Source organism: Penaeus vannamei, chromosome 30, assembly GCF_042767895.1.
Source record: "Penaeus vannamei isolate JL-2024 chromosome 30, ASM4276789v1, whole genome shotgun sequence".
NCBI classification, from domain to species: Eukaryota; Metazoa; Arthropoda; class Malacostraca; order Decapoda; family Penaeidae; genus Penaeus; species Penaeus vannamei.
The window spans coordinates 1,999,863-2,012,362 of NC_091578.1; the positions used below are offsets into that span (position 1 = coordinate 1,999,863).

Here is a 12,500-nt window from a genome sequence, read left to right on the forward strand (position 1 = left end):
AATTCAGGCAGTCTAATATTCAGTAATGTTTTGAATAATGAATGATTGAATGAGCGAATATATAGCCAGGTCATTCAGTTTATATTGTTGATAATATATTAGTATTTTTCCAGTGTATAAGAAACAGGCCAATAAAATCAGCAATGTCATAGAGTTTGTTGCTTAATGAAATCTAAAAACTATTTTGTTTATGATATTTGTGTTGCAAGTTGATATTTCTGTTATTTGATATAGAAATATAAAACTTTCAGTGGCTCCTTTGACTCTCAGCTGTCACTGATAAGGAAATGACTGGTGTATTTCTATTTTGACAGATTTAAACCATTTTGAAAAGAGCTACCATAAAGAAAGCAATTTCTAGGTGTACTAGTTAATTTGGCAAACAAAGCGATTTTACTATAAGATTGTTATGCTGTCTGTTTTCTTAGAATTTGGTACTTCTTAAAAGGTACACAAATGATGCAGGTTTACTAGTGCATTCCAAGTTTGCTGGAGTTCCTGCACAGCTAGTGGAAGTTAATGCTGACCCACTCCTTGCATGCATAAGTTTAAAGCACAATAGACAGATGGCTGTCATTAGCCTGAAGTTGCTAGAGCCTTATCCCCAAACCCTAAATTATCACCATCATTATAATTACAGTATTGTTATTATCATTGTCCAAAATATCTGTTTACCATGAAAGGTATTTGATTAGGAAGTTTAGACAAAAAGATGAAATGAAAGAATATGTATTGGAGTCATAATTTTAGACTCCTAGAATATTTAGTCCTTTTTCGGCTTGTAATATTTGTTTTGTTACAGCTTTTGGTAGAGATTTTAGGTGTGTGGCTGTAACTTTTCTTTACTCCTCATTAACAACACTTAATTATTGTTCAAGTTTTGATAGGACAGTGATGTTTCCCTTGGACACCATTACACCCAAGTACCAGTTTTGTGGCTGCTGCTGTTGTTCACATTATTAACATGATGATGGTAGTATGTAACTATCATGATGACGGTAGTATGTAATTATCATGATGATGGTAGTATGTTACTTAACTACAAAGGGGCATTTTTATCACTTAACAGCCATGGGGGACTCCAATCAGTCATCAGCAGACAAAATGTCACCGGGCTCTGACGAAGTGTCAGCCAATCACCAATCTGAAGAATATGATGAACCAACAATTGAATCTGATGTTGAAGAAGAATCTAGAGGTGAGGTTTGAACCCAAGAGGTATAACTATGTTGCATAATCAGCCGTTGGTGTGAAATTTTAAATTCATTCATTACAAGTAATTAAATTTGGAAGAAAGATTTAAAATCATCTTTGCATAAGTTTAGGAAAGCTTTAAACACAATACTTAATTTCATTTAAAAGAAACAGACTGATATGATCAACCCTTTGTATGATGCCTGAGTTTTGTGGCATATCATACAGAAGAACCTGTTAAAATGAAAACTTAAACATTTTGCAAAACGTCTTTTTCTGTAGCGGATGCTGATGAAGGAGAGACTGAAGAATTAGTCATCTTGGATCCTTCTGCATCGGTAATATTCCTTTTTCCATGTTTTCTCTAAGGTTTGTGCAAGCTAAATGGAAGTGCGCAAGGATGACTGGGTGTGAATGTGGATAAGGGCATGTTTTTGCACAGACTTAACCTTTATTGGGGCTGGGTGTGCATCTTGCTAACCGATGTCAATAACTATAAAAACATCTTTAAAAATTATTTTCTTTAGCAGTAGATTATATATTAGCTCTAAAGATATTGTAGATAATGATGATTTTAGCATAGTCTTGCAATGAGTAATGTTATAGAAGCTACTATTACATATAAGCTCTGATGATAGAAATGAGTTGATGATTTCATAAATGTAGAGATTTTGATTGAGGAAGAGGTAAGGAGATTTTAGGTGGTTGTAGCTATATACAGATGCATTATGTAAAGAGGGAAGGACAAAGATATTAAAAAAGAGGAACAGAGAGTGGAAAAGAAGAAAAAAATGGTATAAAGAAGAAAGAGGACATACACATGTAATTTGTATTTGATATGTGATATGTTTTCCTCACCTGCAGGAGGTGGATCTGAATCATCGTCGCATTGCAAAGATTGAAAACTTGGAGGCACTGACCTGTGTTGAGACACTCTGCCTTCGATGGAACCTCATCAAAAAAATTGAGAATCTTCACACACTTACGATGCTAAAGGAACTGGAGCTTTATGACAACCAAATAACTGTGATTGAGAATCTCTCTATGCTAGTTAATCTTGAGTATGTATTATTGAATGCATCTTTCAAAGTTTTTGGTCCTGTAAACTTTTTCTTAGGGTTTTAGATTCAAAGCTGCATGCTCTACCTTTGCTCGCTTTGTATTAAGTTCTTTATTTAATAAATTAATCCCCTAAAGTAATTCATATAGACAAGCAAATTTAGACATGTACCCACATGCATTTTTTCTTCTTCTTCTTCTTAATACTATATCTGTTACTATATTTGTTCCTGCTTTTTTTTATAGGGTCTTGGACATCTCCTTCAATAGAATAAGGAAGATTGAAAATTTGGAAGGCCTCACAAACCTAAAAAAGCTCTTCTTGTGTGCCAACAAAATTTCCCGCATTGAGAACGTCAACCACTTGAAGAACCTGGAACTTCTCGAACTGGGAGATAATAAGATAAGGGTGAGGATGTAGTCGGTATGAAGATTTATATAATAAGGATGAAAAGACCCAGTTCTCAGAAGAAAAATCAGTGGCTTGGCTTTCCTATGAATCATCTCAGAAATTTTGTTCAAGTATGAAAATAGTGTAGATAAAGAGTTGACTGTAATATTTATAATACTGTTATTAAAATGTAGTTATGAATAATTAGTTTTAAGTGTCACTTTCTTCCTAACAGGTAATTGAAAACTTAGATGGCATGACAAATCTAAAGAGTCTGTTCCTGGGGAAAAACAAAATCACAAGACTGCAGAACTTGGATTCACTCATTCATCTGGAAATTCTTGGTGTACAAGTGAGTGTAAAATCAGTCCCTTTTTGTGACTGATGATAATGTGCATTCTTCTTCTTTTCATTGCCATTAATTTTGATAGTAGTAGTAGTCGTATAGTAGTATAGTAGTAGTAGTAGTAGTATTATGGCAATGGATTTGCATCTGCCATAGGCTGGTGTCAATCATCTCTTTAAGGAGCCTTTGTGTGGGTGTGAGTGCCCACAGGTATGGCTGGGTGCTGGAGGTCGACAGGGAGAGCCGGGGTGGCTCCCCCGACAGCTAAGACCTGGGTAGGCCTTGTTGCTGCTGGCGTGCTGCTGGCTGTGTCTTGCTCGGCTGGAGGATCGTGAGTGCAGAACTTAGCCTAGGAGCCGGAGCTTAAGTGTGGCTGAGCTGTGCCAGCTACCCGGGAACGAGGGGAGCCTGTGGTCCACTGGGCAAGCCGTGAGGTGTCTGGTGTCAACCAGTCAGGTCTCGGTATGCGTCTTTGAGAAGCTGCTGATGGTTAGGACGAGAGGACAGGCTGTGGACCTGGACCCAACCTTGGGGAAGTATGCCAAGCTGCAGATTGCGGGGGTCATTTACAGTAGTAGTAGTTAGTAGTTAGTAGTAGTTAGTAGTAGTAGTAGTCCAGACAGCTGTGTAATGGAATGAGGAAGGGAAGGATATCCAGCAGTATCAAACAATTCTTTCTGTACATACTCATCCTGTAAATGAAGACAGTGCAGCTCCTCAAAGAATGATATTCTCTGGGTAAGCCTGCAAAGAAATGTATATAAAGTATCACCCAATCCAATGATATATGAAAGGGTGACTGGAAAACAGTTGATAAGAACATAAGCAGGAGGTGAGATACAAGAAATATTAAAGATGTAAAAGCAAAGTGGTGATACAGCATCATTACCTACTTTTCAGACACTAAAAAATCCTGACAAATTGTAAAAGCAAAACATTACAGCCATACTATTCGTGTTAATGTAAAAATTTATAGATGCCTATCAATAGCATATATCAAAATTTATTACATGTCAAAATATAATCGTTTTGGTTTCAAGGTCCAAAACTTCTGAGTCAGTTTGTAAATTGTATCAATAAGAAGATGGCAAAGCAAGTGTTCAGCTACCAAAGAGTCCATGAGCAGTCTGTGTGCTCTCATTTAATTTTCCCAAATTTCATATTTAATGCTATTGATATCAATACTATTATTATTGTTGCTATTATTGTTATTGTTATTGTTATTATTGTTATTGTTGTTATTATTATTATTGTTATTATTATTATTATTATTATTATTATTATTATTATTATTATTGCTATTGCTATTGCTATTGCTATTGCTATTGTTGTTATTGACATTATAATTATTACATTATTAATTTAAAGTAGTAATAGTTAAATAGATGAAGTAGATTGGAGTTACTAAGTACTTGTGAAGCCATCTATGTGTAAATTGATAAACTGAACTCTCTGTGGGCGTGGGGGCAAGTATTTCCATTACTATTATTGTTTCCGCAACATTACTGTTATTATTTTATTGGTCTAGTATTGGTCGTATTTTATTCCATTAATTTTGTTACCATTATGTTGTCATTGTCAGTCATTTGCCGGTACGATCAATGAGGGTCTTGAAGTATTACTGTTATTGTTGCTCTGCTATTATTGTTGTTGTTGTTCGTATTATTATTGTTATTATTTATTATTATTGTTATTATTTATTATTATTGTGATTTTTTACTATTATTATTATAGTTATCATTATTGTTGTTATTATTATTATTATATTTGCTGTTATTGTTATTATTGTTTTAGTTATTATCATTGGTAGCATTGGCTAGTTTATTTGTTTGTTTGTTGGTTATCAGGATAACTCAAAAAGTTATGAACAGATTTTTATAATTTTTTTACCTGATGTGTGTCTTAGTCCGTCTTAGATGCCGTTGAATTTTGGTGGTGATCCAGATTATGATTCAGATCCAGGATTTTCTTTTTTTTAATTGTATTTGTCATCCAATTACCTGGGGGAAGTATGTGCGCTCTCTGAAGTCTTCGATTTATTATTATTATTATTCTTTTTTGAATTAATGTTATTGTTATTATTTTTATTGTATGATTATTATTATTAGTAGTAGTAGTAGCAGTAATAGTGTTTTTTCTTTTCTTTTCCTTTATATTTATTATCAGTTTTATTTTCACATCCATTTTTGTTATTATTTTTCTGTTTTCATTTCATTTATTTTCATCTTTATTTTTGTTTTCATTTTTATTTTTATCTTTTATTTTTATCATTATTATTATTTTTTTTTTTTCATCTTTATTCTTATTTCATTTTCTTTTTTACTTTTTATTTTATTTCATTTTCTTTTTTACTTTTTATTTTATTTCATTAATTTGTTTTTTTTATTTTGATTTTCATTTGTTTTCGTCTTTATTTTTATATTAATTTTCATTTCCATTTTCATGGTTATGATTATGTTCATTATCATAATGATAATAATGATAATAGTGATAGTAATAATGGTAATGATGATGATGATGATGATGATTATTATTGTTATTATTAATATTATTATTATTGTTATAATGATTATTATTATTATTGATATTGTTATTGTTGTTATTATTTTTGTTGTTGTTTTTGATGTTATTATTATTATGATTATGATTTATTATTGCTAATTTTATTTGTGTCATTATTGTCATTGTCATCAACATAGTTATATTCTTCATCTTCATTATAATCAGTGATCATCAATCTTTACATAATTATTATTGTTAGTAGTAGTAGTAATAGTATTGAATATGATTTTCTTTTTCCGCGTGTGTGCGTCTGGATAACAGATTTTCACTTTTTTCCATTTTTCAGAGCAACAGACTTACCAAAGTTGAAGGACTGAGTCGCTTGGTGAACCTCGAGCAGATTTACTGTTCCCACAACGGCATTGAAAAGCTGGAGAACCTCGACAACAATGCCAAACTCCAGACTTTAGATATGGCCGTCAATAGAATCAAAAAGATTGAGAACATCAGTCATCTCCATCAGTTAGAGGAGTTTTGGGTGAGATGATGATGTGTTTAGTATTATTATTTTGTTCATCATCATCATCATCAATCATCAATCATTCTTCAATCATCAGTCATCAATCATCAATCATCAGTCAATCATCATTCATCAATAATCATCATCATCATCATCATCTTTAGTTCTTGTTTTTCAGACTGATGACGATTTTTTCAGGGGGGGTGATACTTAGTTTGGGACATTGTTATGTTTTGAAGAAATAGTAAGAGAGAGTAATTTGTAAAGATTATTGTATCAAAAGATAAGGTCCCTGGATTATGAATATCTAAAATAGGTAAAAAGAAAAATTAGGTCCCCATATGATGAATGTTCTAAGTAGGTAAGAAGAAATACAAGGTCCTCAAATTACAACTATTCGAAATATAACCCTAGATTAATTTCTACATCATTAACCTGGTAACTATGTAATTAGGTTTTCTGGCATACCCTCCCATATACAGATTTAACAAAATTGAAAAAAAAAAAGAGAAAGGAATCTCTACTGAAATGAAAGAAGGCATTGAAAAGTATAGGAAAAACAAATATGAGCACATTATTTTGCTTGGTTCAGTCGTGATCAAGTGATGAAGTTGCACTAATGGTAGCATGTGTAGCGAGTTTAATTCTGAGAGAGCTCTCTTTCAATGCACTTCACATTGCAGTTAAAGGATTAAGTTAGGTATTTATTGGGAAGAATGGAACTGGCCACCTGGCAGCATGGGACAGATGTTCTTCTTCAAACATATTCCCCTACGTCCACTTGGATGTGGGATCAAATTTGACTTTGAGGTAGAGGATAAGCTTGATATATTATAATCAATATTTTTATTGCAGTTCAACAGCAATCAAATCAGTGACTGGAATGACCTGAAGCAACTGGAGAATGCTAAAGGCCTCCAAACAGTTTACCTAGAGGGAAATCCTTTACAGAGGGACCCCAACTACCGACGGAAGATCAAACTTGCACTTCCGTCTCTTACACAGATTGATGCAACACTTTGTCGGTAAGTCCCTGTAGGGGTGGGAGTGGATGTATCAGTGTGTGTGTATGTGTGTGGATATAATTTACATTTGATTAAGGGGAGTATATCATGGCAGAGTCAAGTGTAAGATTCATATTTGTTACAGTATACGTGTGTCATTATTATGATAATCACTGCAAAATGAAATATTTATATATTAAGACTTCAGCAGAACCTGTTATTATGGAAAAAATGTTGGGCACATAATAGTTTCTTTTACTTCTCTATTTCAACATGTTTTTTGTGCAATATCATCTGTTAATCAATTACAGCATGATAGTTTGATCATGCTCCATTTGTATAACTAGTTTCATTTATAAAGTGTATTATTTTTCCTTCTTTTCAGATAAGTTTGTGATTTTAAGAGCAATGCTCTGTCAAGATCTTCCTTCAGTCTCTGAAACTGCCAAATTGTCAAACTTCATATTGGTTCACATGTGTTGTGTTTGTCTTGTGGTGCACATAATGTCATGCAGCTATTTTCTCTGGTGTCATGTGTGACGAGACCCATAAACGTCAAAGCTTCTTATCTCTTTCGAGCAACCACGTTAAAAAATTGAAAACAAAAAGCAACGCAAAGCACAGCATTCTTGTAATCTGATCAAGCCACCCCATCCCCCTACACAAAAAAGTGAAGAAGGTGATAAAATACTAAAAGCTATCACCTTGTTTCCAAAAATGGAGAAAGAGCCTGTGACATCCATCCAACTGTAAGGAAGCCGTGTTTCACTTCTCATGAGATACATTAGAGTGTTGGAATGTTAAGTTGTATTTATTATACTCCTAATTTTTCTTTTTCCTTCTTTCTTTTCTGTAAAAGATGGGATTTTGAATTAAAGAAAAGGGAGATAGCAATAGATGGGAATGCTGTATCTTGTGATTTTTGAAATGGGCTGTTCTGATAGGCTAATTTGTTATGTAGATTAAATCGTGCATGTTCTATTTGATTGTGCTACTACTAGTTGAGTCGGACGAATTTCAGACATACAAGTTTTTGCTTTTGCAGTGTAAGTGAATAGTCAGTGTAAGGCTGCTATGTATTGTCTAATTCGACATAAGCACTGTTTGTGGAACAACCTACTTCAAGAGCAAAACCAACTTTGCTTCATGCACCTTCTGTTCATGTCTTCACAGTGTTCAGGGTCCTTACAAGTTGAACTTCATAACTAGTTCCATGGACAGTGAAACTTGTGTCTGGAAAGGCAATTTACTGTGTGCTACAATAATTATTATTTTTATTCTTTTGTTCTTTGTACCTAAAATCCCAGTGTTAATGCTGTAGAGGAGTGCAAAAGCACTTACTTAATGGATCTCATTAGAAATTTTGCCATTTTGTGTCTAGAGGACTAGGGTTTATGAGGGGACTGTAAGTAGTAGATTATGAGAATTTCAAACCACTGCATTTTTATGTTTCAACACGTAAGCACACAAACACACAAATAAGGCTTTGCAGTATGACTTAAGGTTTCAGTAGGTTGTAAGCGATTTGATTACCACATAACTTATATCCTGCACTTGTCAGCAAATCTTTGATAAAAAAAAACAAATTTAAACTAAGGTCAACATTTGTGATTTTTTGTTTTTGTAATGTTAAAACATTTTTGCAATCCATTGTCACATTGATGTTTATAAATGCTTAATGTCAGGGGTCTCTGCAGCTATGTTTAAGAAATGATTTACAGATTATTGATGTGGAATTTCATGTTAAGGAAAATTGAACATTGAAGCATGAATCATGTAATTAGTTGGATATCTGATATTTTCACAAAGAAGAAATTGTGAGAAAGATGTAAAACACACACATCAGAAAAGTTGACATGATCTGTGACTTTATATTTTTCATCAAGGGTTGCCTAAAACCTTTGATTGGAAAGAGCTTAGAAATATAAAACATTTAATAACCTGTTTTGTTAAATGTGTTTTCATTGAGGATTTACTTAGTCAGAAGGATGCATGTTGTTCTGATATTTTCTTGAAATTCTGGAGAGCTTGAAAATACGAATGGATTTAGATATGTCAGACTTTTTAAAAGTTATGCATGAACAGATTGTTTATATATATGGGAGGTTTTTCTTCTTTTTTTTTTTGTTTTGTTTGATGTAAGTAAATTTCCAAAACCTATATTGTTAACAAAATTGTGTATATATATATTTACTTCTCTTTAGAAGATGGCCATACTGGCTTGCGTTGGCATGTGGAATATGTATGGTCCATAAACGTTTTCTATTAAGAGAACATTCTTATTTTGTCGTGTTGGAAACAGAAACTTATTTTTTCTTCTTCTTTTTTTTAGTGTTTTGCTGTGGTTTTTTAATACCATTTGATTTTAAATGTTGTGGATAACCCATTTACTGTATTAATTTATTTAAAATGAAACTTACCAGAAAACGAAAAAAAATACTAATTACGGCCTGTAAACAGTTAGAATACTAAGAGAAATTAATGATGGAAGTTTTTTATAATTATTATTTTTTCTTCTTTTTAATAGATAGCTAATTAAGAAATGGATGAGCAATTGTCCTTTTAAGTATTATCATCCTTCCTGTACTAATCAAATACTAATTGAAAAAAAAAGGAGTACAATAAATTTTGTGAATTTCAGTGATTTCAAAAGAGTACACTTGCCTGTTTCTTTATATCAGTGAACAGTGAAGAGTTTCTTTATCTGGTTATACTGAAAGACGCTGAAAAAAATATGATTTTCGCAAACATTGCGAGATAAAATACATACTGACACCTTTTGTAATTAATTTTATTTTTACCCTTGTATAGAAAACTAGTGCGGTACAATGGAGGACTGAGGAGAAAATTGTCATTTGGTTGAAAATAAGTTGAGCAATATTTATTATGCATAAAATTCAGTCTTTGTGTATTCATATGGTATGAGTTTGAGGCATTCACACATAAAACATGTCAGAATGAGTTCTGAGCAGGTATTATGCTGGTCGGAAAACTATGATGATGTATTTTTCAGGTAAAGTATACTAATTTGAGCAAGAGCTTTAATGTCAGTTTTTTTCTGCAATATCCGGGAAAGATTCATATCACATAATCACTCTTGGAAATTGATAGTGCACTTTGGATAAAAACATATCATATATCACTACACCAAGAAGCTTGATGAATACTCCTACAAAACTACCTCAAAATATGCAGTCACATTTCCGTAATTAAAAAAGTGTTCAAAATGACTTCCTTTTACCATTACCAGTAAGTCTTTCAAGAACTAAACTGGAGATGCAGTTTTCACCCTATGCATGTTGTCACTCGTAATATCAGTCCAAATTCTATGCTAAAAATTCCTGTTTTCTTCTTTGATTCATAGAGAAGAAATACTGCACAACCTTATATCTTCCTTATTGTAAATATAAAGAATGCATTGTTTTTTTTTCCACTTGTTATTACGTGTATGTTTGTCTTGTTTCAATTTGTTAAAAGAATAACCAAACTATGATAGTAAAATGCATGCAGTCCTTAGAAATAAACAAAGCATGAAAGACCTTCGTTATTTTAGTTTAGACTATAATTTGCAGCAGAAAGTGACATTTTCTAAGCATAGAGATTCAAATGTGACCTTGGTGGTACCTGTACGCAAATCAATTTATGCATTTCCACTTAATATGTTGGGTCCAAAAGTAAAATACAAATTCATGTATGCGAAGATTTATTTCCATTTTCTTTTATTTCTTGCTGTATTTGTTAATATGACATACATTATGGTGAGGAGTTATAAATAGATCAATAAAATGGATTATTTCAAATAAGTATTTTGATCATACAGAAGTTCCAAAAAACATTTTTGTTAAAATGATACAACAGACCAAAACACATTATTATTAAAATATGGCCTCCACAGATCCATATCTGACACTTTTCAATAATTAAGAGATAAAAACAGTTAAGTCCATGGTCTTTGTACAACAAAGAACTTGTTTATTAGTCATTTAATGAGTCACTGAACTTCAATATGAAGTAGATCACAAGGCAAGGCAGAATATATCCACTCTGCTTCTCAGATGTGGAAGAAGGATAAATATTTTTAAAAGATTTTCATGATTTCATTTCTTGTAAAAACTAAGATGTTTATGAATAGCAATAAAAATCAAAAGACATCATGATTATAAGAATAAATAATAATGATATAATACAAATATACTAGACTCTGGATAAATAAAAATTGTATAGTAAACTTCTAAAAAGAGAAAGAAAAAAAGGTATAAAACTGGCTTATAATTGTACCAAACATTGTTCATCAATATAACACAATATGTTCATCCATTACTGCACTTCATCCAAATAAACACCAAGCCTTTGACTGGAAAAAATACAACCCTTCCTTGTAAGTGTGAATTTAAAAATAAAGGACTACCATGTAGCATATGTGTCTTCCCAAGTAAATCTCGAGTCTCCCAAGAGCTCCGCCAAGTCCGAGTTAAACTTTCTGTAAAACTCTCGCAGAATATAAGCAGTAGAGTTGAGCATCTTGCCTACTGTCTTTTTCCTCTTGCTTTTATTGTGTATTGGTTCTGTGTTGACTACCTCTTCTTCGTCATCAGTCAGGGGTCCTGTAACATCAGAGAGACGTGTGAAGAGGTTAACGGGTTCATTTCATCAGTTCATTTCATCACTATATAATCTTGTCACTTTTGGAAATACAGTGAGGCTGTTTCTCTTGTGTATCCGTCTTAAATTTTCTTATAGAGAAAAGAGGCTATATATCTATCTATCTTTTCATTTATCTCTCAATATCATAATCCTTCATCTTCAGGGAACAATTGCTCATGTTTGACTATGCAACTTCCATCTTATCTATCAAGACTAAATTACATCTTAGAAAACAAAGTATAACCACATTTTAACCAACATGAAAGGAACTTTGGAGCTCTGGAACTGAAAGCAATATTCAAACTTACTTAAGCCAAGATGATTGTAGATTGTAGCTAATGAAGAGACCATGTCTTGATGGTAATCCTCCATTCTGACAACTAGCACCTGTTCTCGAGGAAACACCTTCAGCCAGTCACACAGAAATACACTATACAACCCATTATACAAACGAACACCCTGCAATGAGAAAAAATAATATTTTGCCTCTACTGCTATTCAACTTGGAATGATAGGAACACTATAATGGATTACATATGGCTTCAATTTTATGAAATCAGATCGTGTTGCACATACGTTCTACAGTTGCTAAAAATACAAATAATCCAAATACTGAACTTCTTTCTTGTATTTTACAGTACACTGTATTACACTGTACTCTCATTCAAATCATAAAAGTTTTTGTGGAAAGAAATTTTTTAAAAATCAAAATTACCATGGAATTTTGCAATGTTTTATTGTAGGCACAACTTCTCACTGAGTATTCTGTTGTGCAGTTTTCCCACATTTCAAGGGAGCTCTTGACTAAGAGGTCAAATCTCTCAGGTGAGACAGCTGATC

General features: G+C 32.6%; 2 protein-coding genes across 11 annotated transcripts in view; one reads left to right on the plus strand and one right to left on the minus strand.

The window, feature by feature from the left end:
• sds22 (protein phosphatase 1 regulatory subunit sds22) overlaps positions 1-9,801 on the plus strand; it is a 10,273-nt gene extending 472 nt beyond the window's left edge. For 4 of the 8 annotated variants that reach the window (XM_027375859.2, XM_027375860.2, XM_027375861.2 and 1 more), the window contains exons 2-9: positions 1,070-1,198; positions 1,477-1,532; positions 2,059-2,255; positions 2,500-2,662; positions 2,880-2,996; positions 5,839-6,030; positions 6,868-7,037; positions 7,402-9,801. In XM_027375859.2, the coding sequence (XP_027231660.1) occupies positions 1,072-1,198; positions 1,477-1,532; positions 2,059-2,255; positions 2,500-2,662; positions 2,880-2,996; positions 5,839-6,030; positions 6,868-7,037; positions 7,402-7,405 (1,026 nt within the window). In that variant the 5' untranslated portion in view covers positions 1,070-1,071 and the 3' untranslated portion in view covers positions 7,406-9,801. The remainder of the gene's footprint in view (positions 1-1,069; positions 1,199-1,476; positions 1,533-2,058; positions 2,256-2,499; positions 2,663-2,879; positions 2,997-5,838; positions 6,031-6,867; positions 7,038-7,401) is intronic. The other 4 variants (XM_070142830.1, XM_070142831.1, XM_070142832.1 and 1 more) reach the window with 1 other exon arrangement.
• A 901-nt stretch (positions 9,802-10,702) lies between these two features.
• Positions 10,703-12,500, minus strand: part of LOC113823241 (carbohydrate sulfotransferase 15) — a 38,948-nt gene continuing 37,150 nt past the window's right edge. For all 3 annotated transcript variants that reach the window (XM_027375857.2, XM_027375858.2, XM_027375856.2), the window contains exons 7-9: positions 12,376-12,500; positions 11,969-12,119; positions 10,703-11,620 (exon numbers count right to left, since the gene is read on the minus strand). The exon at positions 12,376-12,500 is cut by the window's right edge and continues 32 nt beyond it. In XM_027375857.2, the coding sequence (XP_027231658.1) occupies positions 11,421-11,620; positions 11,969-12,119; positions 12,376-12,500 (476 nt within the window). In that variant the 3' untranslated portion in view covers positions 10,703-11,420. The remainder of the gene's footprint in view (positions 11,621-11,968; positions 12,120-12,375) is intronic.